This window comes from Patiria miniata, unplaced genomic scaffold (genome assembly GCF_015706575.1).
Source record: "Patiria miniata isolate m_02_andy unplaced genomic scaffold, ASM1570657v1 HiC_scaffold_2, whole genome shotgun sequence".
Lineage (NCBI taxonomy): Eukaryota > Metazoa > Echinodermata > Asteroidea > Valvatida > Asterinidae > Patiria > Patiria miniata.
Window position 1 is genome coordinate 18,393,701 of NW_024037058.1, and position 27,706 is coordinate 18,421,406.

A 27,706-nucleotide genomic window follows, 5' to 3' on the forward strand; every position below is an offset into this window, starting at 1 on the left:
CTTGGGAATTAGGGCCAGGGCTTGGGAAAGTTTCACTGAGCCTCGGGATTATTTTGCGTTTTGAGAACACACGAAAGTATGGATTGCGATATAATGGCAGCACTTTGTAAGCCCCATTCACATAAAAACAGGAACTGTGCTGCAATTTTGATATGTATTATACTGATATCTTGGGAAATCTTGGCAATTTTTCGGCAGTCTTCTGGGATTTTCAAATTTGATGAGTGTGGCCATGATACGCTTAGTTATCGGAACCAAAGCGGTAATCCAAAATGGCAGCCTCCAATGAAAGCCTCGTATATATGCGGCTAATTTTTGAAACACAGAGAAATGACGCATATATGTTCAGCAATTCATCCGCTTTCAATCAAATCATGTACGATTAAATAACTTATCAGAAAATAGGGTGAAATTCCGCAATTTACTTTGCGTTTCACAGTGACACGTACCGTAGCACGCGATATATTCGTGCCATGTACCAGTACATGTATGCGTAGCGGATTATGATTTGCAAATGACCAAACAAACTGATGACCTATCCCGCTCGCTAAACGTATCCGTTCGTTTGAGACTAGCCTCTCTATTATTAGCTTGAGACCTTTAATTTATGTGGTAGAGTGAAGAGCACCACTACATCTATCATTAAGAACCCGGCAATTACAGGCTAATCAGTGACATCAACTGTAATTAGACATTACTCACTGAGGTGGCACCATCTTTTGATGTCAGACATTTTTTTTTCTTAAGTCTATATTGAAAATGGGCAATGGGCCTTATTCACGAGTCGGCCATATTGGATTGAGAGTGAGGTCAAATCTTCATTTTTGGAACTTGTGTACAGAAATGAAAGCAATGACGTTACAAACTAACACCAGTCTGCTCTGATGAATCATTTAAAATTCGTGATTAAACATACCGGTACTCTAATTTTAAGCCACATTTAAAACAACGAAAGTGAGTGAAAGTGTGAGTAAATAGCCTGGCACCATCCCATTCAACAGTTCACAATTATGAAATACATTCAGGGAACATGACAAAAATGGCCAACTCGTGCATAGGGCCCATTCCACGCAAAAGTGGACAATCTGAAAAATCGGAAAATTTATGAAATCTTCAGAACTACTGGTACAAGCATCACAAGTTCACAACCTCAGATGTGGTATCAAATGAAAGGGGACAACAAGACCTTTCATTTGGGTGGTGTGCCAGTGAGATGGAATATGGTCAAATGTCACGCAAGCTACCATGGCATTGCCCAAATGCACTGTGGCAAGTTATAAACGTGCTTTGATTGAAGAAGCATTTAGTTTGCACATGTATACAACTTACATGAATGACTTGCTCACAGAATTTTTCAATATGCCTTTTACATGTAATAAGCCTTTTTGGAGTTCCAACTGCGCGCATTTGTAACCTGTGACAATGCACATTGTTTGTCTCAAATGCCCTTTGACAGTACCCACAATGCACAAACAGCCTTTTTGTAAAGTCAGTGGCGCGATGTTGTCAAAGGCCATTTGAGACAAACAATGTGCGTTGTCACAGGTTATGAATGCGCAGTTGGAACTCCGAAAAGGCTTATTATTTTGTTTGCTGGATTAGTACATGCATGTTCATTGTGGTCATGTGACAGCAATTTTCACTAAGGAAAGACCTTGCTTAATTTTCAGCGTGGTACTGACTATATGTTCATTTCAAGTACTGGTACGTAAAGCATTGACGAATGCAGATCTGAAGCAGATTAGATGTAAAAAAAAAAAAATGCCAATAACAAAAAATACGTAGTGTTATAGTCTTAGTGTGACACCATTAACTCACTGTTAACATCTGCACTCACTCCGAGTATGAACTGACATAAAGTCTGACTTTTGGATGTCAATAAAGACAGGGACGAGATTGTCAATTTAAAAAAAAAGTCTGAAAATTGGATGAAGGGGTCTGAAAGGTGCGTTTCTTTCTATATTGATAATGTCTTTCTCTCAGATTCAAAAAGTCTGAATTCAGACTAAAGTCTGAAAAATCTCATGCCTCTAAAGAGAAAAACCTGATATCAAAAAAAATTGCACAGTTCATGTGGAAAATAATACGAAAGATGCATCTTTGGCTAGTGTTCAGCTAAAAGAAGATGCTTTCAACTTGTCATATTTAATATGCGATTCACATATATTTCATCATTCCCACTGGGATACCGCTGGCTTCAGACAGCGAAGGGGAAACACGTTAAGGCAATATTCAATAACATGTAATCCACTGGGCCCAACAACCTGTTGTAGACACACTAATCCGTAGGACGGAATACATGTACATGCACCAGGGGGTAAAAGTTTCGCACGTGCCACGAGGGTCATATGTACAGGTCAATGGAGGCTACGAGAAAGCATGGGGGTTTCAAGGCTATGTCCCTGGTTGGTTCCCCCCCCCCCCCCCCCCTCCCCCCCCCACAACTCTCAGATTTTTGACGCGGCATCAATATACAGACAGCATATTAAACAGGTATGGGGCAAGAATCAGCATGAACTGCACGTAAATGTAGTACATTTACCTGTACATGTACATGTGCAGCATACTCAATTTAGCATGTGTACACTTTACCCGTACACGGATGTTCAACAACTTGTACATGTATGCACTGTCAAATTTCTATTGATTAATTCTCATCATTTAAAACATGAAACTCAACTCCTCATATGGATTTTGTTTTTTCCAACCCATTATTCATGTTAGTCCCTGTAGTACTGCCTCAAATCCTGCAAAATCTTCCAGCAATCACTGTCAGTATGTTGAGGCAGAGCCAGTGACATCCTGGAGCAGTGCAGAGGATTTCAAGTCTAGTCTAGGCCTAAATTTATGCACGGCTGCGCATACTAGACAAGGTCTGGCCTAAGACCTTGGACACAAGTACATCCTCAAAAATCAGCCACACATTTTTGCCATTTAGCTTCAATCCTGCAAAATCCTTCATGATTTTGCAAAGAGGATTTTGGAGGATTTGGGGAGGTTAGGGTTAATAGGTCACTCAGTTTCTAATGGTGTCCTTAACATTACACTCAAACATACCAATCAGGGGAGTGACTTTGCAATGTTACATCTGCAACATGCAAAATATTAATGTCACTGAGTTAATATGATGAAGGAAAGTAGAGCTGTGCATCAGAACCGACTACCCAAGTACCCGACCGTTGCTGTCAGGAACCAGTTCCAGATTATAGGATCGGGTACCCATAACCAACTTACTTAGTAACGTCTTAGACAAAGAAAAAGAAAGATTTTGAATGTCATTTGTGGAGAATGTCCAAAATGAAATCAGGCTATATGAAGACAAAACATATTTCTCGTTTGTGACGCTTGCGAAAGTTGCAGTTTACACTGTAAAATGAAGGTCACTGCACACTGACACCAATGTACATCATGCAGACCTTTATGGACAATCTGTATACAGCAACGTGTGAGATTTGAATTTTGGGGTTGGGTTTCTTTAACTGGTACCCGGGTACCCATTTTTTTTTTCAATCGGGTACTGACCATCGTTGGAAATTGATACAAAAAATCCACTTTTCTTGAAAATGACAGCACGTCCACCCCGTGCCATGATTTCACAGGATGCTTGAGACTATTTTTCACTTGCAGTCAAGTATGGTATTCCATAATAATTTGGTAGTTTTGTTTTTTGATGTTTGTAAATGTTGTATACCACCTTTAAAAGAAAGATATCCACAATTTTCTGCAATGACAGTGAACACCCTACTGCCTGTTTCAAGCTGTTAGTTTCCATGACGATGCTTGTACAATTACCCAACAATAAATCACCCTCCCAAACGATGAACATCCATGTGCACATATAAGGAACAACATTCCGCTAAATCCATGGCAACGGCAGTAAATATCATTGTTGCCTGGTGAGGCAGGCCATAAATAGGATAAACAAATACACCCTGGCCTGCGTTTCATTATTTACGCCCAACGATTTTCATGGGACTTAATTCATGTACATTGTACATGTACAGTTAAGGTGTCCGTGATGTGTGCATTGGGGATATAATTTTGGCTGGATAGAGTTGGCAAGAAGATTGCTCACCAGAATTTCAGAAACACACCAGAATTTCAGAAACACACCATAGCAGAAAATAAGGGGTGGAGGAAAATCTGGGGGTTCAGGTGAGGGTAAGGGTGGTATTGTGGGGTGGAGGTGAGGGGTAGGGGTGGAGGCGAGGGGTACGGGTTGGAGGTGAGGAGTAGGGGTTTGAGGTGAGGGGTAGGGGTGGGGTGCAAGTGAGGGGTAGGAGTGGAGGTGAGGGGTACTGCAGGTGGGGTTGGAGGCTAGGGGTAGAGGTGGAGTTGGAGGTTAGGGGTAGGGGTAGGGGTGGGGTGGAGGTGAGGGTGGAGGTGAGGGGTAGGGGTAGGGGTGGGATGGAGGGGTGGGGGTGGGTGGAGGTGAGGGTTAGAGGTAGGGGTGGGGTGGAGATGAGGGGTGGAGTAGAGGTGAGGGGTAGGGTGGAGGTGAGGGGTGGGGTGGAGGTGAGGGATGGGGTGGGGGTGAGGGGTGGGGGGATGGGGTGGGGGTGAGGGGTGGGGTGGAGGGATGGGGGTGGGGGGGAGGTCAGGGATGGAGGTGAGGAGTAGGGGTGGGTGGAGGTCAGGGGTAGGGTTGGGGGGCAATTACCAACCGAACTACACAGCTGCTCAGAAAATGAGGAAATGCATAAATGTACAATAAGTTTGAGGCTAGTGAAACTAGTTTGGCAAAAATGAACTTTCACTGTAGACTGGAAACATGCAGCATATACTGGTTGACTGGTTGACTGGTTGACTTATTGATCGATTACTGATTGGTTGACTATTTGACTTATTGATTGATTAGTGATTGGTTGTTTGATTAATTGATTAGCTACTGATTGGATGACTGATTGATTGCCGATTTCATTGACTGATTGGCTTACATGTATTGCTGATCACTGATTGATTGATTGATTGATATGATTCCTGATACTGATGACTACAAATAAGTTGCCTACCATGTCCATCCCTCCACATTTGTTCCAATTACAATCAATTAAATCAAATCATTTATAACTTTAACAGGTTTATAAAAATTGGACTTTGAGACATCTTTTGCAAGTCCAAGGGGTGCAACACACTCCACGTTTAAGTGGTATGATCTTTAAAGATATCTTCATGTCACACGTAAGTGGTCTGATTTAATCTGACACGCTCGCCTTCTGAATATCTTCCCAGCGAGTAAATTTGGTACACGTGTAGCGCTGACTCAACATTTGCCTAGCAGTCACCAAATAATCCATACACGCAAATTCTTCTGTTTATTTCATCTTCTCTAAAAAAATCCATTCCATTCCAATAACATTTCTCAAAATAAGATTACCCACATGAAATCGTACCCCAACGGCTAGAGCAATGAACCAGAAGAAGAAAAAAATTCCATGGTAATGGAATTTCGTTTTCGAGAGGAACTCACAACGAAGTGTGAGGGATTAGGGTCTCTCGCTGGATGGCAGGGAAATTTTTTGCATAATTCTCCTCTTCGATTGAGGGAGTTAGATTTCACAGGTTTCATCGGTAGCTTGGAGGGATTTCCCAGCTCAATGGGTGACTGGTCCACGGTTCAACACGTAACTGCCAGCCCCGAGGAATCGGACAAAATGTAGCTCGCTTCACCCACAGCGAACAGAGGGGAAAAAAAATGTGTGGGTTTACTGCCGTTCATTCTGGCGCTGTTTATTTCTGGCAACAAGCAAAAACTCCATATCTAGGCAAAAAGAGTCTACATAAGAAGTTGAGGTAAATATCTTGGTCAAAATCAATATGATAGTCTGGCCTGAGTTTTATGCAGCTGCTGAGATGAAATATTGCTAAACCTATTGATGTACCAAGCAAGAATCTGTCAAAAGCCTTGAACATCTCACCACATCTCATAGCTACATGTAGGATTCAACAAAATAGGAGTACCTACATGTACAGTGTGCTAAACATAGTTGGGTCAGCAACCTATACGTTAATCCACTGTGCGCATACCCGGTAGCGGGACTCAAATCCAACAAATGGGCTGAAGTCAACGAAGAAGAAAAGAACTAAAGAACACGTGTCTGTCAACAGAACATGGGGCTGTTTTCAGCTAGTTATGATAAAATGTATTTACAGCACTAAGAATGGAGTCATTTGTCATGTGGATATACAATGTAGTCCTGTGCAAATCAACACGTAGAGTAAAAGTTGAAAAAAAAATAAAAGAAGTATAAAGAATCAACTGATCGAGCCTTCTTGACTTGATGTTTCGCTTTCACAACGCATGTACATGTTCAGTGTACATGTATTCAGTATCCAGAAAAGTGTCTGTTAACTGATTGAAAGACCTCTTTAGTGAGCACTACATGTAGTTTGTGTGTATCCACTGTGGACATGTAGTGGGACTTTTGTGGTACAGTCTGAGTGTACATGTCCTCTGCACACGCACATTTGTACAAATGTACATGTACGGTACATGTACACATGCCTGTTCCTTGCTCTGTGGTATATATCATACACTGCATTTTTTCCCACCTCAATAAATGTCCTTCCTCAGAATCCCTTGAAGGCCAAGATTGAACCCGAAAGTGCACATTTGATTACTAAAGTCAGGCAAAGGCATGTGAAGGATTAACCACAAGTCCAACTTTAGTGATCAATTTTGACATCTTCAGCCACACTGTAACAGAAACCTTGCATTCAACGCAATGCAACGTCATCATCCAAAGCACCACGCTAACGCATCACTATACAGACACTCCACGATCATCATCATCATCATCTTCAGGCTGTGGTCTTCCATAGTTGGATGAAGCCCTCCTCAAGCAGTTTCCATTCTCTTCTGTTTGTCATTCTACTCCATGTTGCCGTGTTCATATGGCGATCTCATCTCTCCATCTCCTTATTTTGTCTACATGTACCTCTTCTTCTTCTGCCTGTCCTTGGTTGCCATTCTGTGAGCCTCTTAGTCCATCTGCTGTCTTGTCTTCTTGCTAGCTGCCCTGCCCATCTCCGTAAAGCACACCTAATCCTAAGTCATAAATACCTGCACACTGGAATCAAGTTGACAACTCCCCGACAGTTTGTCATTTGTCTTTAGCCAACTTGCGGAATCCCCACCTGGGTCCGTTGACTAGGCAGTATCATCCCAGAGGACAGGGGGATCACTCCTGGATCAGGCTGTCTCCATCCTTGTTATCCTGTTCAGATGCACGTTCCCCCCGAATATCTTGGCGTAGCTAGTATTGCAATCTGCACTTCCTTGAAACTGTGGCCATTTTGATCCTGAACCGTCTGTTACGATATACATATATAGCTTGTTTGATGCAATGACATGTGCGATTCCCTGTAAAGAGGTGATGAGGTGCAGGCTCACGTTTCGCTGGTGGATTTTGGGATTTAGTACAGAGCAAGTACGGTACCGGTACATGTACATGTACCTTGTCACCAATAGGGACCATCAGAAATGGTGCGCATATGGGAATCGTATGCGGCTCGGAAAAACGTTGCCTGTTAAATCACCCAGTCTGTGAGCAAACAATAGGAAATGTGCATCCAACATAAAAATATCGAGTTTTGGATGTATGTAGGCCATTTCAAATACATGTAACTACGCTATTCGGTGATGCCATCGACAACTTTGTCTGAGCTGCGGAAGTATCCTGTATGCTCATTTCTCCTGTTTGACATTATACTTCACATTTTCAAACCCACAATACAGGTCTACTGCATCTCATGGCATCATCAAATGTACATGTACATGTGTGTTGGAGTAAGACCAAGTTTTCACTTTCACCAGTTTGTCTTTGATCCTCCCCTTCCATAGATCTGTTTTATCACATATTTGGCGTTTTACATACTTATTATTCGATATGGGAACTGCTGAAAACTTCCTTCTCAAACTGGCTTTGACTCCTGATTCAATCAATTTTTGGAAATACAACTTTACAAATTTGCTATCACTGCAAGTATTTTATTTTGTTGTTTCAACTTGGTCAGTAGTCTCTGAATGTTGAAATTGTCCAGATACAAGAAATGAGCTTCAACTCTAAGTTGACACTAGTTGTAAGTTAAATAAAAAAGGGTTTGGAAAAAAAACTCTTGGGATTCAATCCAGATCCGAGATTTCATATTCAGTAATTTTATCACGCTCGTTAGGCTAGAGCCGTTCATGGGAATATGTTTAGGCAGCACTCTTGAGAGCAAGGATCGACATTCTCCTACAGAACTGTTGCCAGGCTTGGTAGGGCCTCCCCCACTGGAGTTGTCAGCTTCCAGCCCAAATGTCAAATGTGAACAGCCTTTCTCTTGTTTCGCCACGCTCGGATGCTGCCCTCGTAAGGTTTTTAATTGCACCCGATGGTATGCTGTATGGCATGATCTTTAAAAAGGGTGACAGGGATTGAACTCGGAGTGGTGTTGTAGACACGCATCCAATGTTGCATATTTTTGCACAATTATGTACAGGTTTACGAGAGGGTCCTCTGTCTGTAGGAGTACGCTACAGACACCGTCGATATATGGATGTAAGCACCGTTGATATATCGATATTACTCAATTATTCAATATTATTTTGATATCGATATTGCCGATAGCAATTTTTTTTATCATATTGAAATCACAAAATTTTCAATAATGAGGAATCATATCGAAAATATCGAAAATGCTGTTGTCAAAAACTCCCGTTTGTGCTTTTACTTTGTGTTTACCGTTTGCTATAAATTACTAAAATAAAACTCGGTTGCAACTTGTGATTGTGACTCGAAAATAAAAACATCTCGAAATGCCAACCGGCATCGCTGTGCTCTGCATTTGCTGGAATTTGCGGTCTCCCCAATAAAAAAACAAAAACGCCCGTTCTGGACAAACTCTGCTGAGATTTATTAAAAGTTTGAGCAATATGCTCCAGAGAAAGCCGTGGACAATTGGGACTTAATTTTTTTTTTTAATTTATTGTCAAAGTGTCATCTTTATGGTCTTTAACTTTTACGTGGGATAATCGATATTGGATTTCCGATATAACGATTATTGAAAATTCCGATATCGACGGTGCTTACTACGTTGCAACAAAACAGAGACGCCCGGAAACTGAAACGCAAACCTAGCAGCACTTGGATACCCTGATGAAACTTGTACTTATACCAAACACAGTGAGGGGAATAAGAACAGAAAATTAAAGTACGTATTAAGTACTCGGGCCATTTTTTTTTACCAATCACAACCGTGATTGCACAACCAAATGTACCATACATTTATGACAAAAGTTGACATTTGTGACATACAGTGGGACATTTATTGGAGAGGTTTACGCGCATCTAATACAAGACCTCGTACGTATTAATACATGAAAGTGTTCAGGGCTAAAAAAAAAAGGAAAATGCCAGTTGCCAGTCATTACTGTAATACTGAAGGAAAAATTGGGGGCCACAGCTATCATTAGTGCCCACGCTCTGGTGTGTCCTCTCATGCCTATCATGCTCTTTGTACTTGATGAACCCAAAATAGACACTTGGCATTCCAGCCATCTCTGAGGTGCGTGCTTTTGCTCCCAATGAGGTCTTTATAGTGAATTTGTTGTTACTGAATGAAAAAAACAAAACAACAACCTCAAAGATGGCAGCCGAAAGGCATAGATACATTTAGGCTGCCCTCTCCTTAAACATTCATATTTCAGTCCCTAAACATTCATATAAATGCATAGGCATGGATCCTATTGTAAAACCAAACACCTGAGCACTGCAGGTGTCTGTTGCATTATGGCGCAGCATGCTTACCAAGGGAGCGCTTGCAGCTGAAACCAACCGCAGTGTAGCAGCGGAGCAGAAGCGGGCCATGCGGAAGGCTAGAGCGTCAGCCCCAACCAACACACCACCAGCCCACACGTGTCCCACGTGTGGGAGGACTTTCCGGGCCGGGATTGGCCTCATTAGCCACCTCCGGACCCACCGTTTTCTTCCCTAGACCACGAAGCCATGGTCATCTACGACTACGTAGGACGAGCAGCAGATTTACATACACACTGTGATAACAATAGACAGATAAAATAAGCCCCGCCCCAATATGTTAAATGACCAATCACAGTTGTGCTTAAAACCCAGGCTCCTCCATCCTCCAAAAAATTCCTGGCGGTTTTCAGGATTTTGGAGGATTGAGGATGAATGCAATCTGGGATTTTCTGACATGCAAGTCCGACATGCATGCAGTTGTATGAACCGGTAGGGTGATGCAAACATCTGGAACACGTACACGTAGTGTGGCATCAAAGAGGATCATGTGTTATCGTCCAGGTGCAAAGGGGCGGAGTCTAACAGATCGGTCTATTAAAGGGAAAGTTAGAGACAATGTAATGTCACACGTATGCCAATTAATGCTTTAGAAATGCTGTGCATGTACGAAATGTAAAGCCTAAAATAAACATGGGTAACGAAGAGTGAGAACATGGAAACATTAACCCACAACATGAATAGGAGCTTTAGTAGATGAGCAACAGGGGGTGTCTGGCTTTATTTGGCAGCTTGCCAAGAACTCCTTGGGGCCACCATGCTACATTAATGTTCTGCATCCCAGAGCACATGAATGTAATGCCGGCATTGTTTGGGTTATGTCTGATCATGGAGGAATAAGACCTCTTATTCCTCCATGGTCTGATGTGCCCACTAATGAGACTTAATGCAAAGGCTTCGTCCAGAAGATGGTGTACCGGTACCTTTGTACATGTAGCTATCATTTTTAATGAGCATGTGCCGTAAACAGAACAGCTTGTTTGTTACGACAATTTGACATTTCTAAATGCTGAATCACATGATCTGGCTGCTGAGTGGGCATTCAATTACAGTTCATTTAAGAAAAAGGTTTGATGGAGAATACATAAATTTAAACTACAAATGCACCTTTGTATCCCATTTAACCTGATTTTGAATTTTTGTTTTGCCATTTTCAAGGGTATTTTGGTGCCCCCTTTTTTTTTGTGACATGCAAATTTCCATATTCTGGAGCAAAACTGTGATGTTATTCCAAGCAGAAAACTCAATGTTTCAGCTTTTTCAGCACGAAAATTTGCTAGAATTTTGGATAGGCCTATAAATTTTCTTTTCTTTTGTGATTCATTGTTTTGTAAGTACATGGCAGTAAGCCAATAAGCAACCCTTTCTCACAAATGTTTTCAATGAACACATTTTTCGGTTCACAAGTTGAACAGAAAATCTACCTGAAATGACATCATAGCAACAGCGCCCTCAGTTGTCCAGAAAGGCATGGAAAATTTGAAATGTTTAAAAGTGCACTTTTCAATGATATTAACCATTGGGGATTCCAAATAGTTTCCATACATTTAAGAGGAGTAAAAAGTTGCACAAAATGTGTTCCTCAGAAAAATTCATTGCACAGAGCCTATTTTTAATTTACGGACAGGATTCTGCTTAAACCAAAAAGGAATAGAAACTGGGCTTTATGGACTGGCTACACTAAATGTATATCATCATGCCAAAATTTGAGGCCATTTTTAGAGAAAATCGTGCCTTTGTTTCAGAAATAAAATTGCTTTATTTAAACATCAGAAAATCTTGACGCCTCAAGAAGAACTGTTAGTAATGTAGTTGTAATGTTTCTGTAAATGTGCATACTGTACATGTACATGAATATCACATAATTAATTTGCACACATGTATCAAACTTGGTACAAATTGTACATAATTTAGTGTTCTGTAGATGTATAATATATTTTTGATCTACTCTGCCACAGATGGAGCCCGTCGATACTAATTATAGCAGACCTCCGGGGCAGTTCCGGGCCGGCACAATAAAAACTCATTGCTGTAGAACGTGCCTGCTCAATATTCCCAATGATTACTTGTTTAGTTGGTAATCACTGGGTCAGCTTCAGACCTTCATTCCCGTATCTCGCCGAGTCAATTTGACTTCTCAATCTGACGAAAACAAGATTTCTTCATGCCAGCGAGGAATTAATAATACCCCATGGACAACCAGAGTATTACATATTCTGGTACCATGAGCTATTCTTCGTAGACACATTAGAGAAATCAAATTCATTATATATATTAATTGTTTTTGTGCAATCTAAGCATGTAGGGAAATAATCGATGCAAAACAGGGCATCTGAAGCAGAACCAAAGTAATGCTGCAAACTTAACAAGTACATGGGCAGTTTACCTAATTGCTATTGAGTTAGACGGTAAGAAACCTGTCAGTAACCTACCGGTACCCTAACATTACCTCAACCCACACCACTACAACAAACTCAACCCCAGCCCTGCCCCACAAATTGCCAAGCTCAACCCAGCTAAACCCAACCCACCTACGCCTACTTGTACCATAGCTCAACCAAAACCCAGCCAAACTTGATTTTTATCTTCACCCTGCCAAAACAGATCCAGCACAGCCCACCCCAACTTAGCCCAGCCCAACCTAACCCAGGCCAGCCGGCCCAGCCAGCCAAACCCAACCCAGCCCAGCCCAACCCAACCAACCCAGCCAAACCCACCCAACCCAGCCAAACCCAACCCCCACCCAGCAAAACCCAACCCAACCCAACCCAGCCAAACCCACCCAACCCAGCCAAACCCAACCCCCACCCAGCAAAACCCAACCCAACCCAGCCAAACCCACCCAACCCAGCCAAACCCAACCCCCACCCAGCAAAACCCAACCCAACCCAGCCAAACCCACCCAACCCAGCCAAACCCAACCCCCACCCAGCAAAACCCAACCCAACCCAGCCAAACCCACCCAACCCAGCCAAACCCAACCCCACCCGGCCAAACCCAACCCCACCCGGCCAAACCCAACCCCACCCAGCAAAACCAACCAAGCTCAGCCAAACCCACCCAGCCCAGCCAAACCCACCCAATCCAGCCAAACCCAACCCCACCCAGCAAAACCAACCAAGCTCAGCCAAACCCACCCAGCCCAGCCCACCCAACCCAGCCAAACCCAACCCCACCCAGCAAAACCAACCAAGCTCAGCCAAACCCACCCAGCCCAGCCAAACCCACCCAGCCCAGCCAAACCCAACCCCACCCAGCAAAACCAACCAAGCTCAGCCAAACCCACCCAGCCCAGCCCACCCAACCCAGCCAAACCCAACCCCACCCAGCAAAACCAACCAAGCTCAGCCAAACCCACCCAGCCCAGCCAAACCCAACCCAGCCCAGCCCCACCTAGTTCAGCCCAACCCAGTACAACCCAACCCAGCCCGACCCAGCCAGCCCAACCCAACACTAACCCTAACCCTAACCAAACCCAACCTCTAATCCAAGCCAACCCAACCCAGCCCAGGCCAAACATACATGTACCAGTACTACAAAAAAAAGAGTATACATGTAAGTATAATCGTCATGACTCATGTCACATACATGTCTCCATTAATTACAAAGGTGGTTCATATGGCCTCTTCACCTGCATGTCCACACAAAAGCAAACACCTCTTTAATACGTTATAATGCAAACTACAGTGTGACAGGTGTAACACTGTAAAACCCTGAGGTGAGATTTGCAATTAAGAACTTACAGTAATGAAGTTTACATGTACCCGTATCTGTGAAAACTGCTCAGAGTATATGTTTCATACATGTACCGGTAGGCCTATGTAAATATTTAATACAACTACACATGTAGGCTATCAAACAGGAACTATGATTCATCTTCATAGCCTAAAAGTAACTTCCCTTATTTATACATTTACAATTTGTGAGTTTTTGCAAAAGCAATTAAACCCCACACCCGAAAATAGCAGGTGCCACTTAGTTCTGGGCCAAAAAAAAATCTCCGTTATTCCTGCAATGATTATATCTTGCTAGCAGAGTAGAACCTGCCCACTGTCACCAGGCGCATGCCAGGTAGCACCACTTGACTGCGTTTAGGATAAAGGAACGACATATATCAATAGTTTCACCTCGTCACCTATCACACGGATTTTTCACTTGATATCACAAAATAGGATCTGGTTTCCATGGTTATGTATTTAGATTGTGATCATTGTCTGGTTGTGTTCTTTTCATCGACGCATGCTGTGAACGTGCGGGGACGGGACGCCAAAGCCCTAGGACTTTGAAAACATCCGCGACAATGTGCACTCATCGTTGTTAAATGCTATTTAAGTGTACCACTGCGTTCCGAACAATCACCGCGCAGATCCGTCTCAGTCTGTCCGCTCTAGTACAGACTCAGATGTTCAAAGGGAATTTGGGCAGATTTCCGGCAGGATCTGGTGTCCAAGTCTTGTCGGCTGGGCCACAATTACGGACGCAGCAAATGAAGTCACACGTAAATCATACTTAAGGCGGAGTGCATTAATGTTCTTAAATGTCAGTGCGTCACGTCCAAAATAGGATCTGTTTTCAACTCTCCACGTACTGTACCTATGCATCATGTACACGTACCGGCCACAGACACATGTACATGTAATCCAATATTCGACTCTGTAGTCTAAATGTTAATCCCCACAAATGATCTCGTTTGTCACCGGCAGCATTTTCCAACATTTTAAAGACAGCTCGAGACACAGTGAGGTGTTCTGCTCCACAACAAAACAACTTGATAAAGTGGAGAAGGTGCTTCTGAAATTCTATTTAAAAGCTACAGACAAAGTAGTTCGGTTTTTTTGCCATGCAACAAAATTTATCGTAGTCAATAAAAAGCAATATGGTACGTCATTATTTTTTATGTATGCAATTGAATATACATTTATAGCTGGGCTTAAAAGGCCTTTTAGTCGGAGGCCAATGAAACGTTTGATAGAATGGATCAAAACAAGTCAATATGGAGACAGCCTGGCTCCAAGCACAACCGCTGACGCCAACTAAAATTCACTGAACATACCACTTCGGAACCGAACCAAACCAAACCGAACTGAATTGTTCAATTCGGGTGTTTGGAAACAAGATTTTCAGTGCCACGTATTTTGAGTTGCGCAATAACAATAATCTAAACTGAAAATTTACATGTAGATTCAACCGTTTCAACGAACAGCAGTGTTCCGAGCATTGGCAGCTGAAATCAATATCTATATTAAAGAAAGACTGTTTAAACACCCCCCCCCAAAAAAAAAACCCCAAAAATTGTTGACCCTACTTCATTCGTCATAACAAAGTTCTACGATAAGAAATTTTTTAAAGACGTGTAAAAAGACGTGCTTTTTCTGTACATGTAAGTATGACATAGGCTAGCAGGCCCACTAATCAGCCTGATTTCAGTTGTTCCAAGAATTGTGAAATACAAATAGTTCTTTTAGGTCTGCAGGCAACAAATACGGGGAAACAAGACAGTTCCTACGTGTAGTTCACTTTTATTTGGCCGTCAATAACACCGTATTGAAATTCAAGAAATAAACCAAGTACTTCTAGTCAGACAGTCGGAAGCTGCACAGGCTCAAAATATTGACAAGAACTATCGGTTATTAGCCAGAAACTGGATCACACAGGAGCAGTAGCCGAGTCTGCTGAGACAAGACTTCCTCTCCCCCCCCCCACCCCCTTCATCCACCCCCACGAGTTGCTTGACTGATGGGGGGGGGGGGAGGGAGGGGGGGGTTTGAGGACCAATCTGTCAGAGGCGTTCAGTACATCCCCTTAGGCAGCCCACACCTTGGCGTCATTGTACTGCAAAACACTTCAAATTTCTCGCCATCCGTTATCCCACTGATCTCCAAGAAAAACAGCTTCCGAAAGACATCCGCGCGGCTTGTTTGCCCACCTTGCCATCGCTTTCTCTCCTCGAGAGGTTGAACAAAAGAGGAGGAGGGGGGTAAATACAAGGGATCGTCTCCTGATTGAGAAGAGGACATAAGATGTTTAGAAAGGTAATGTTTGATGATGGAAACAAATTGTATTTAGTGGGTGAATTGTTGGCATAGCTGTGTACACATGTGTGCTGCCCAACAAAAAAAAGTGTACATGTATGTCCCTTTTTTTTTTTTAAGAAAAAATATCTTTACATGTCATCGAACAAGTACACTGTACACTAGTGTATGTATGATGTATGTAACTGTACATGTAGTGGCAATGGGCTGTCATGAATATTTGAATAATCGATCATCAACCGCAAATTCAAATACATTTTGTACCGGTAGCTTTTTGACAGTTTGAATATTTGAAATAACAAAAACTATGTACGTGCACACACGACTGTGAATGTTATTTTACTCTTCGAGTTGCACTTTTAGCCCCCAAAAAAGTCTCCGGTTTCTGGTATGAGCACGCGTCGCCGTAGCCATGCGCGTCGGCAAAATTAAAAAGTTTTTTCAATGTACCGGTAAGATGATGTCTCAAAACCGCCAAACTCACTGGTTGACTGGACTCCTGCTGCTGCACAATTTTAACGTGTTTTTAGATGGGGTTACGACTGAGTATAAGCTTTATGTGGCCTCTCTGGGCTCCAATACATTTCGCACTAAATTTAGTAGGGTACCATTTGCAGTCATCAGCCGACATTTGAAGAAAAAAAAAATTCCCGTTGATTGTTAAAAAAAAAATTGGGGAGGGGGTGGGGGGCATTTGTTTTTATTAAAAAGCAATTTTGGCCCCATTTATTATTACCATTATAAATACATGGCCCATGCTTTACATGCCTTTATTTCTTTATAAATTTGATCACGAAACTGGGAATGTCGTTGACTGCCTACAATCATACATGTGTACAGTGCATTTACACAAATCCATAAAGTCCATAAAATGATCGTAGACTTATCACAGACAGAAGTGAAACATAAATAACACGGTCCATTCAATCTTTTGAGAACTTCGAGTCTGTACCAGCACATTTTCATTTTATACATACATGTACAATGACAGTAAAGACACGGGCCAAGGCCGTATTTGTTTTCAATAATTTTACAGATTATTCCTGCCATAGCAATTTACTCCTGAATGTTACAAATAAAATTCCCTATGAATAATAACGTCCTGATAAAATTTAACTCCAACAGCTGTCCAGAGTCATATCAGTCAGATTAATCAACTGATATAAATTTGACGGAAAACATTCGCGTCTGGGTGTATTACTTGTACAACTTCTTACAAAATTGGATTCAGAGGGGTTCCCTAAAATACCGATACCAGGGCATTACAATTTAATTACTTCCACCTTACCGGTAATTCTAAATAGTCCAGCGGATATGTGAAAAAATTGTGCACTTTTGCATAAAAGTGTGAAACTTGGCACAGGTGTTTATATTCATGCGAGAAAATGTTTTAGATGTGGAGCCATCGCAAATTCATCCTTTTAGGGGCGTGGCATCCATTTTAAAAGGGGGGGGGGACTCATCATGCCCGCAGTGAAAACGGCTGTTCTCACTCGTAACAAAAGAGGGAAACTTCACAAAGACATACATTGTAATTATATAGATAAGAAGTGTTTTCCAGATTTGGAGCCACCACAAAAGCACCTTTTGGGGGGCGTGGCAGTCATTTTTTTTAAAAAGGGGGTAATTATTATGATGACTACCCCCACCCCCATTTTACTATGGCTGCAACGCCCCTAAAAGGGTGTGTCTGAGATGGCTCCATGTCTTGATTTTTTTTCTCGTGAACATTAACGTCTATGGGAATTGACTTCATTCATTTATGAGATGTGGGCACATTTTCCCCATGGTGGGCATAATGAGAACCCCGCCCCCTTTTTTTCAATATGGCTGCCACGCCTCTAAAAAGGGTGTGTTCGAGATGGATCCACATCTGGATTTTTTCCCTCTGAATATAAACGTCTGTAAACACGTTTTTTCCGTTCATGAAATGTGGGCACAATTTTTTTTGTTCCCAAGGTGGGCATAATAATTACCCCCCCCCCCTTTTTTTTAAATGGCTGCCAGGCCCCCAAAAAGGTACTTTTGTGGTGGCTCCGAATCAGAAAAAACTTATAGGCCTAATCTATATTATTATGTCTTTGTGAAGTTTCCTCCTTTTGTGACAAGTGGGAACAACCGTTGTCACTGCGGGCATGATGAGTCCTGCCCCTTTTTTTTTTAAAATGGATGCCACGCCCCTAAAAGGGTGAATTTGCAATGGCTCCACATCTAAAACATTTTCTGGCATGAATATGAACATCTGTGCCAAGTTTCATTGATGTGTGCACAATTCATTGATATTTTGTCACATATCCGCTGGACTAAAATCATACTTTATGCGTATTTACATGTACTTATTTTTATTTTTGTTTTTTATAAAACATACATTCTGTGCCAAGTAGTCCTTTGAGTCAAACTCAATCTAGAGACTGTTCTCAACAGTTTAATATTCCCAGCCTACATAAAACAAGATTGACTGGCCGTGACTGTTGATGTAACTCGATGCCTGCTTTGTCCATGGTCTGTTGACCCAGTGTCAGTCTGACTAGTCACAGTGCTTGCATACATGTATGATCTCACTGCTGGTGACTTAGCCTGTGTTAAAAGTTTAGGGGAAGTGGATGAAAATGTTGACTGTCTTTGACATCCTTTTGAGGCATGTACCGGTACAATCACCCAACTCCGCTTTCCACTAGCAACGTTGCTGAATCCAACAGAATCCGCGGAAAAAACATCAACAAAATTTTTAAATCACATAACTTGGCTTTCTGTTCCTGCTATGAAAAATGAAATACTCTTTTCAGATTTTCTGACACTGTTCAATCTCAAAACGAGGGGGAAAGGCTTCCAGGTAAAACTTTCTTGGAAGAATTGACCCAAGCCACACACACGGCAGCACAAATTTATCTTAATCTTCAGCGCCGCAGATCCGTCACAAAGCGCAGTCTTCAACTGGCTTTCCCCCCTTACTTTCAGCAAGTTAATTCTTGGGACACACGCAAACTGCAGAATGCAGCCCACGGAGTCCAACATGTGCACTTGGTCAATATCCTGCGTTGTACTCATCGATCAGAAGGATAGAGTGTTTACATGTATCCAGGACAATCTGAAGCCTGCTTCCCCCCCCCCCCAACGATTCTTCTCCATTCTCGGCCGATCTGTGTACACACTCGGCGTTTCCGCAAAGACTGTCAGAAACTTCTTGGAAAAGGGGGGAGGGACAGGGCAAGGAACACGCAAACATGCTGGATCCTGTATTTGTGTAAATTTCCGTAACAATAAATAATTACGGCCCTAAATGGACATTATATATCCCACAATGATCCTTACAGACATGTTGAACATGAACATGAATATCAGTTTTCTTTTTTTGTCATATTTCCCTTGCCGGAGGGAAAGATGAAAAAACGCCTCCTTTTTACACATACAAACATGTAACCATGCAGGAAACATGTAACTGGCTGGCAAATTCAACAAAGCCATTCCAGAATCTAAAAAAGTCAAGTGACTGTTTTTATTTTAATGGTTAAGGCCAAAAAAAAAGTCTCCGATTTCTGGTATGGAGTTTGCCCAAAAAGTGGTGCGGCGACGCGGCTTTTTTTTTTTTTTACCGTTTTGTTTACCTTCAAATGTCGGCTGATGACTGCAAACTTAGTGCAAATATATGGGAGTCCAGAGAGGGCCACATAAAGCTTATTCTCGACCATTACCCAATCTAAAAACACGTCAAAAATGTGCAGCAGCAGGATTCCAGTCAAACCAGTGAGTTTGGCAGTTTTGAGACATCATCTTTCATTGAAAAAAAAACTTTTTCACTTTGCCGACGCGCATGGCTACGGCGACGCCCGGGCATACCAGAAACCGAAGACTTTTTTTTGGGCGAAAGAGCTCACTATTTACACAAAGCAGGTGACTAGCCTGTGTATAAAGGCATGGTAGGAATAGGATTGATGTTTGACTGTCTATGACTGTTCAGACAGCAGGAGGGTTAAAGTGAGGTAAACTTACACAAACACATGTACATGTACGTATCCCTTAACTAAAATTTGGGACAGACAAGTATACCATGGAAATTCCTATTTTTTGAGTAAAATCTATATCTATTTAGTGAAATCCTTGTGGAGACCTATTCACCTTTAGAAATTGCCTTGTGGAGACCTTTACAATCTTTTGTTGTATATTATACCCAGGTCTCCTCAAGGCATCATTTCTCGAAACAGTACATACCGGGACACGTTATAGTGTCACAATGTAAGCAGCTTTATTATAAACACACAGTTTGTACCACACTTACCCCGTAATTCCATGACTAAAGCATCCCACTGAGTTAGAAATGTTCAAAAATCACTTCTCTGCAAGCGTCCTTTCTGCCTTCAGCACGCACACGTACATGTGCAGAAATCATGTACACATATTGCATACTTGTAACTGGCAACAGGTTTAATTTCTCTAGAGTATTTAAACTCTACTCTCATTAAGAAAAAAATGTACATGTATACAAATTACACAAACGGGTAGATGTTGGTTTTGATGATGCAAATTTCCATGGTGGCCCGAAGCCAAGTCTCCACAGAGATGTTTGGATGTTTGTCTTGACCAACTGAATTGCGTAAATCTTTCATGTGTTCTTCAAAAATTACAGTGTGTACTAGCGCTTGCGATGCTGATTTTTTTTAAGTTGATATTTTTTTGTACACATGTACATTTACATTTACAATGAACATAGTATACATGTTTAGTGAATGTTGAAATTGATTTCAATAACTATGCATTTTAATCGTGTACATTTACATACATTTGTACCTGTACGTACATTTTTACTATAAGCCTTGCAGAATATCTTATTTGAATAAGATTCACAGAACGCTTTACACTAATAAAGACATAACATTGTACAAATTTAATGGGAAACTGCTGATGTGAACTTTGTAATCCAGATTGATTTACTCCGGACAGGATCTCTTGAATTTTATCTATAATACTTTTTATATATTATTTTTTTAAAAATAGGTTGGATTTATTGATTTTATCAAATTTGTCATTTTCTAAGAAGTGGAAAATGAGGAAATATTAATATTATGAAATATTAATAACAGAAATATTAGAACAGACATTGCACATCCTTCAACAACATCAATGATGATACTACCGGGATGGGGTTCACGCCATATCAAATGACCGTGTACAAAAAAGCCACACAATAAATTTATGAGTCTGCGGCTCTTCCCAGCCAGTTTATCATCACACGCACTCAATGCACACAGTGTGCGGCCGGCCACGCTGTTGCATGTCCGGGCCTTTTGTTGATTCTAGAAATCTAATAATTCTCTCACTCGAAGGAAATCGAGCGAGCAAAAAGGAATAGTTCAAGGTCCATCCCATTGGGCTGTGGGTTATACGATCTACATGTGCAGTGTACATGCAGCATTCATTGATACGTGTACAATGCAATCGCCAGAAGAACAAAAAATAGCGAAGGTGTTGCTGCATTGATCAAGTCATCCCAAACTAAGAAAATAACATGTACCGTATTGTTAATGAAGATGCTCATTTAAAAAAAAAATTCTGTGAAAAACAATGTTTGGCAGTGACATGTTTCATAAAAAAAACATCAATATGGAAAGTAAAAACTTGAATGCATCTTTATCTTGTGTAGCAAAAAGGCATGGCTGTAATTGTAATTTGGGAATTTTAATTTTGTATTAAAAATTGGTTAGTATTTTACACTGCCAAGTAATTAAGGGAAATATCACGGTTTTTAAAAATAATTTCACTTCTAATTTTGTAAACTAGGGTTTAACGGATGTATGAGGTATAAAAATGATCTGTGCTGCCGGTAGTTCTTATGTGCCTTGCTTTCCTTTTTATGCACAATACATCCTGTATGTACAAATGTATGACCTTTGCTAACCAAACAAGCTTGTCAAGACAGTTGGACACAGTACTTTATGGTGCAAGGTTAAATAAATAATATCATATGGTCCATCTATACAATGTATACACTTTGTACAAATATATCTTGACCAAGGATGCAGAACACTGGAATTTCGAGAGAACAGAAAACCCCAGATGTTAAGTGAAGTTTCTTGTCTTGGTTGTCATGACAACTGTCAAAAACACTTACATGTAACTGTTATACACTGATTGAACATATTAAGAAGCATGTACAATTCAATGCATTTAAGCAAAAGACATTCTGTCAAATTACAATGTACATGTACATGTATGTAGACCACACATATTAGAACATTTATTGTAATTCTGCAAGTGCTTAAATTAACAGAATTTTAAGTGAATTTTCATGTCACGCCTCACGTTTACAGGTGCTCCACATGCACACTCACTCAGTCCCAGCAGGTACCGGTGTTAGGGCCATAGATAACAGCTCTATGGTTAGGGCACACATGAGTAATTTCACTCTGATCAATGTAAAAATCAATACTTTGTAGATCGTTTTACACAACGTTTGTTCTTCATTTATAATTTTTATGATTATTTACAGGGGGTAAATTTGCAGAGTGCTCTCTCGCCTCGTCTGTGGACAGAGTGGTAATCAATTTGGTTTGTGTGAATAATATGTCATGGGTACGATCATCAATGGAAATATATTTTGAAAGTACCGTACACAAAGATTAAAATTCTTAAATATATTATGTAGGAGAGTAAATTCCTCTTTTTCATGTTATTATGGGGTAGGGTTAGGATAGGGTGGGGGTAGGGTGGGGGTATGGTGTGGATGTGGACAGGGTTGGGTTGGGGTGGGGTGGGGTGGGGATGGGGCGAGGGTTGGGGTTTGGGATGGGGCGAGGGTTGAGGTTTGGGATGGGGCAAGGGTGGGGGGTGGGGTTGGGATGGGGCGAGGGTTGGGTTTGGGATGGGGCGAGTGGGGATGGGGCAGGATGGGGCAGGATGGGGCAGCATGCGGTGGGATGGGATAGGGTGGAATGCGTCGGGTGGGGTTAGGTGTATCTTGCACAGGTCAGCTAAACTCGAATACACTGTATACATTTTTTTTTCATTTATATTTTTTTTAATATCATCAAGGAGAAAATGTATTGCCTATGAACATGTATGTATGCAAACCACAATTACATTAAAAATGAGATTAGGATCACTACCAGACAATTATTTGTCAGAGTGCAGTGGCCACATGTATCTGTGCATCTTGACCTGTCTTTATCCTCGCTCCTTGTTGTTGCCAAGCCGCTGTACAGTGAATTGAGCTAAATGGAGGCAGCCAAAGCAGCATTTACTGAGCACAATACTGTCTCCTTGAATGAACCCCCTATTAGGCCTCTAACTCTGACTAAATTCAAGGGCAGTTTGTACCACTGAAGTCTGAACACACAACTGCAGAAGGCATCGGCCCATAGGTGCTATACAGCTAGAGCTGTGGCGAATATACAATCACCAACCCAATATCTGAATGGCATATTTTTTTCGCTTCAACTATTCGAGAGAAATATCGGCAGTCTCAAAGAGATGATGAACAATTCCCACAATCGTGTTAGTTGCCGGATTTATTGTTTGTCAAATGCTACAGTTTCATCAAAATTTAAGCCACTTTCCGGCACGACTTGAGAGTTTCGCAATTCCATGGGGATATTACAATGTAGCTCAATTTCTTCGTTAAAATCTGTCAAATACAACTGTTTTATGAGGCATTCTGGAAACTGCTCTATTTCATTTTAAGAAGGTCTTTGTCAATTTTTGACAAGTGCAGGCACATACATAGCCTGTTCGGCAGCGTATGTTAAACTTGATCAGTGCATTTTGAACATTTGATCAAGTCCGTGTTCCAATATTTGAAAAATGCAGTGCACTTGCTACAGCATACATCTACAAGTAGGTTTCAAATGTACACCCAGAAGTATCTGTACATGCATGCATCTTAGCACTGATTGATTCCAGTGATTTTAATCATCAGGCTAAGGATTTCTAAATCAACGTATAGGCCTACTTTTAGACTACTGGTTTTTCAGAACAATGATAGTCATTATTACGGTCAAATAAAACTCCCACTCTCATTTGAGGTCAAATGAGAATCGTTTGAGGTCACAGCAGGAATACGTACATGTACATGTACATGTACCTGGCGTGAAGTCACAAATTCCCGTTCACATTCATTTTAGCGCGATTACAAACTGGTTTTTTAGGTTTTGTTGTGGTTATTTGTACCAGTCCGATCTCACACTCCAGAAAATGTTTCCCCTAAAAATTCGCTATGCTCTAGAGATAAAGTTGTAAAGTTTCAAATGATACTATGAGACTGTCACATCAGACAATACACAAGTTCATGTAGGCGTACTCACAAGCATACACTTGAGTTTGCAACAAACCCTTTATGGCAACACCATGTATCAAGGGAACATTAATAGCCATGCTAATTGTATGTACACGTGCATCCAGCTGCACGTAGTTCACATTAATGCGCGCAAATGACCCCATTTGTATGCCTTCGAGCACACCTCTCCAATAGTGTTGTTTGACATTAGTATGCAGTGACTGGCCCTCAGAATTTTTCTGAGTGGAGCCATTTTGCATTGGAAATCGAGCTGGTTGGAGTGGATTCTGGCGGGCAAGCCCGGTGTGGTTTGTGGAGAGAAAAACCATCAGACAGTCACATATGCAAAGCGAGATACAGCAAAATATGTATTCACTGATAATTCAAACTATAACATTTTTAAATTTTCTTTAATACCTTTTTTTTTGGGGGGGGGGCGATTGGAGGGGGATGGGGGGTGGTCTTGTCGAATAGAGATGCAATAATTGTTAAATAGATTTCTATAATTGCTTTTTTTTTCCTGTACGCTGAAAGGTAATTGGGTAAAACATTTTTTAAAGATTTCAGTTTTTGTTATCTTTGTTTCAGGTGTTGCTTAATTGAATGCATTCAGAACAGTAAAGCAACCTAGGCAAGGTCACTTACCCACCGAAAGTATGTACTTTACATACTGTGCCAACTAGTTACCAAACGGTTTTGTTGGATTTTACTAAATTCAGAGGGGGCCGTATCAAAAGTCCGATGCCTCATAGGTCCGATGCCTCATAATCCGAAATTTTGGACTTATGAGGCGTCGGACTTATGAGGCATAAAATGTATTTATTCCGCTTCAAAGGTTCGACGCCTCATAAGTCCGACGCCTCATAAGTCCGACGTTGGAAAAACAAGGAGTTTAATCTGTCAGACCTGCATCGGAGCTATGAGGCGTCGGAGCTATGAGGCGTCGGACTTATGAGACGTCGGACCTATGAGGCGTCAGACTTATGGGCCTGTTTTTGGTTAGGGGATGCGATTTTGTCGGACTTATGCGGCGTCGGACCTATGAGGCGTCGGACTTCTGAGCGGACCCCATTCAGAGGACCGAAAAATCCTCCGATCCGCAGGAAACCAATGGCCCATTCCTACGGTAAGTAAACCTAATTCCTGGAAATTCCCAAAACCTCCTATGGGCACCATGCACAGGTACCCTCTAAACGGCAAGAAAGGGAGAGTTGGGGGAGACCACTGGGAGAGACATTCCAATTCACTGCCAACGACGCCTGATGGTGACGCTTCAATGATGTACATTTGTAAAGCGCTTTGATCTTAGTTAAAAGGGCTATACAAAAACCTGTTATTTTTATTGTTATTATTCAAAGCAATTGCTTTGTGCACAATTAGTCATGTGTACTCTGCACTTTACGCACGCAAACCAGTACATGCACGTGGTGTATCCCGTCCATTGAGCTGTCACAGGTGGTAAAAAAATACGCCCTCTCTTGTTCACAAACGGAGTCCATTAGACTTTGAGGAACCTTATTAGTAAATTAAGATGGAAGGAGTGAATACTTACAGTTCAATGACGAGGTACACGTGTGTTTTGTTTTCAAAGATCTCATACAGCTTCACGATATTTGAATGCCGGATCCTGCAGAAACAAGACAGAGAATTTTTGCAATCTAGGGTAGTAACACTGGACAAATTCTTCATTTTATCACAAATTTAACATTCCAGTAAAGGCCCATTCTTAGATCTACTGTATTACAGTGTGCCAGTGTTTCCCCTGCCCATTCAAACGTGAGGCGGCCGGCCCACCTCGCTACTTTCAATGACCACCTCGCTCAATTTTTGCCAATATCACCACTTCGCTGTGAAGATTTGCAATTTATAAAGGAAATACAAATCGACAAATTTTCATTTTGTGTGATTATGAGTGATTTCCACGACACCTATGTATCAAGAACTCAATGTAGATGAAATCATCGCACATTTTTGTGAGCGCTGCATTCTTTTCAGTTTGTACAAAATGTAGACTGCGTAAATTTTGTTTCAATCATCAATTTGAATTTTTTCCACCTCGCTCAGTTTATTACGTGTAGCCAGGGGAAACACTGCAGTGTGCATCTATTCAAACATGAGTGCATACTGTAGGCCTATACCAAAGCAAAAACATTGTAAAGCTGTTGGAACCTATGGCCCATTGCTCACAATGCAAATGATTTCAATGACGAAAATTTGACTCCCAAATGGTGCATATCAGTAAGCACTGAAATAAATTGCATTAGGTTTATCATGGAATTCATGTACTGGCACAATGCACTTGTACTGTACATGCACGTGTACAGTACACATGTGGCCTGATACACACTAAAAATTCTGTAGGGCCTATCATATGCAATATTGAAGGTTTTTTGGCAACACATTTGTGAGGTGTTGTGGCAAAATGAGACACAACTGGGCAGAGGTCCCAGTGAGTGTTTGTGGGTATTAGGAAAGAGAATAAAATTCTCCTTACAGTCACCGACAGAGGCACAGTGCTGGTTGTTGCACTTCAATGGACATTCTATTGATAAGTTTTGAAAATTAAAAATTTGCATTTATCGACATCTCAAAGAAGTAAAATACTGAGAAAAAAAGGGGGCAATTCCACGGTAACGGAAGGACGTTTTCACTCATGAAACAAAATTTCAAATGTGTGTATCACAGACACTGTTCATAGTTACAGCAAACAAATGTCAAAATTGTATTGCTATAATGCTACTTTCATTTTCCACACTTTTGGGGGGCATGAATGCCTCCCGTTTATGAATTATGAATATTAATGAGGTCGGTAACGGAAGGACGGTAAAACGGACAAGGGTTTTCCAACTTACTCGCGTTTTGCGTAAACTCTGTGAATTTTATGGGGCAATTATATTTTAAAGGTAAGAAATGGAATCCCTGAAGCTTTATCTATACTATACCGCCTTTCATTTGACTTTAAGTGTTTCGGTAATATAATTACAACGTTTTAAGCCGATTATGATTTGGTAACGGAAGGACGGTAACGGAAGGACAAAAGGTTTACTCAATTATAGCATGAACAAAATGTGAATTTACACTAATTATACAAGTGAAACAGATTGCTGAAATGTGTAACTGAATGTGAAATCAACAATATGCAGACCTGGCATAAATAATTATACCCAAGAAACTATTGAGATAAAGATAGAAGCCTGCTAATTAATGATAACAAAAGAAAAACGAAAACTACCCAAAACACATAATTCACGAACACAAGACAACTACAGAAATGGACTTCAAACCCATCACCTCAATCCTTAAAAGTTTAAATACACAGTATTTGAACTCTTGAGTATATTGGTTACATGTTCACCAACAACTTTTAATAATAATACCGGTAGGTTCAAAGATTTACCTAAAGGGTGGGGGGGGGGGAACCAGCTTACATGTACATTTAAGGTAAAAACATCTACCGGTAGAACTGATGGCTTCAGTTAGGTTTTCCTTTTAATTGAACTCTAAAATCAATGTTTGAAATCAAATTACAATGATTTAGAGTAGTAACAATTAATTTATAAACATCTAAACTGAAATTGTTAACTTGGGCATAATTTGTCAAAGATTGC

The 27,706-nt window shown here is 41.2% G+C and overlaps 1 protein-coding gene across 1 annotated transcript in view; it reads right to left on the reverse strand.

Moving 5' to 3' along the window:
* Positions 1–27,706, reverse strand: part of LOC119726425 (calcium/calmodulin-dependent protein kinase type 1-like) — a 102,821-nt gene that overhangs the window by 67,183 nt on the left and 7,932 nt on the right. Inside the window, exon 3 of the mRNA XM_038198079.1 lies at positions 25,651–25,725. Coding sequence (XP_038054007.1) covers positions 25,651–25,725 — 75 coding nt within the window. The remainder of the gene's footprint in view (positions 1–25,650; positions 25,726–27,706) is intronic.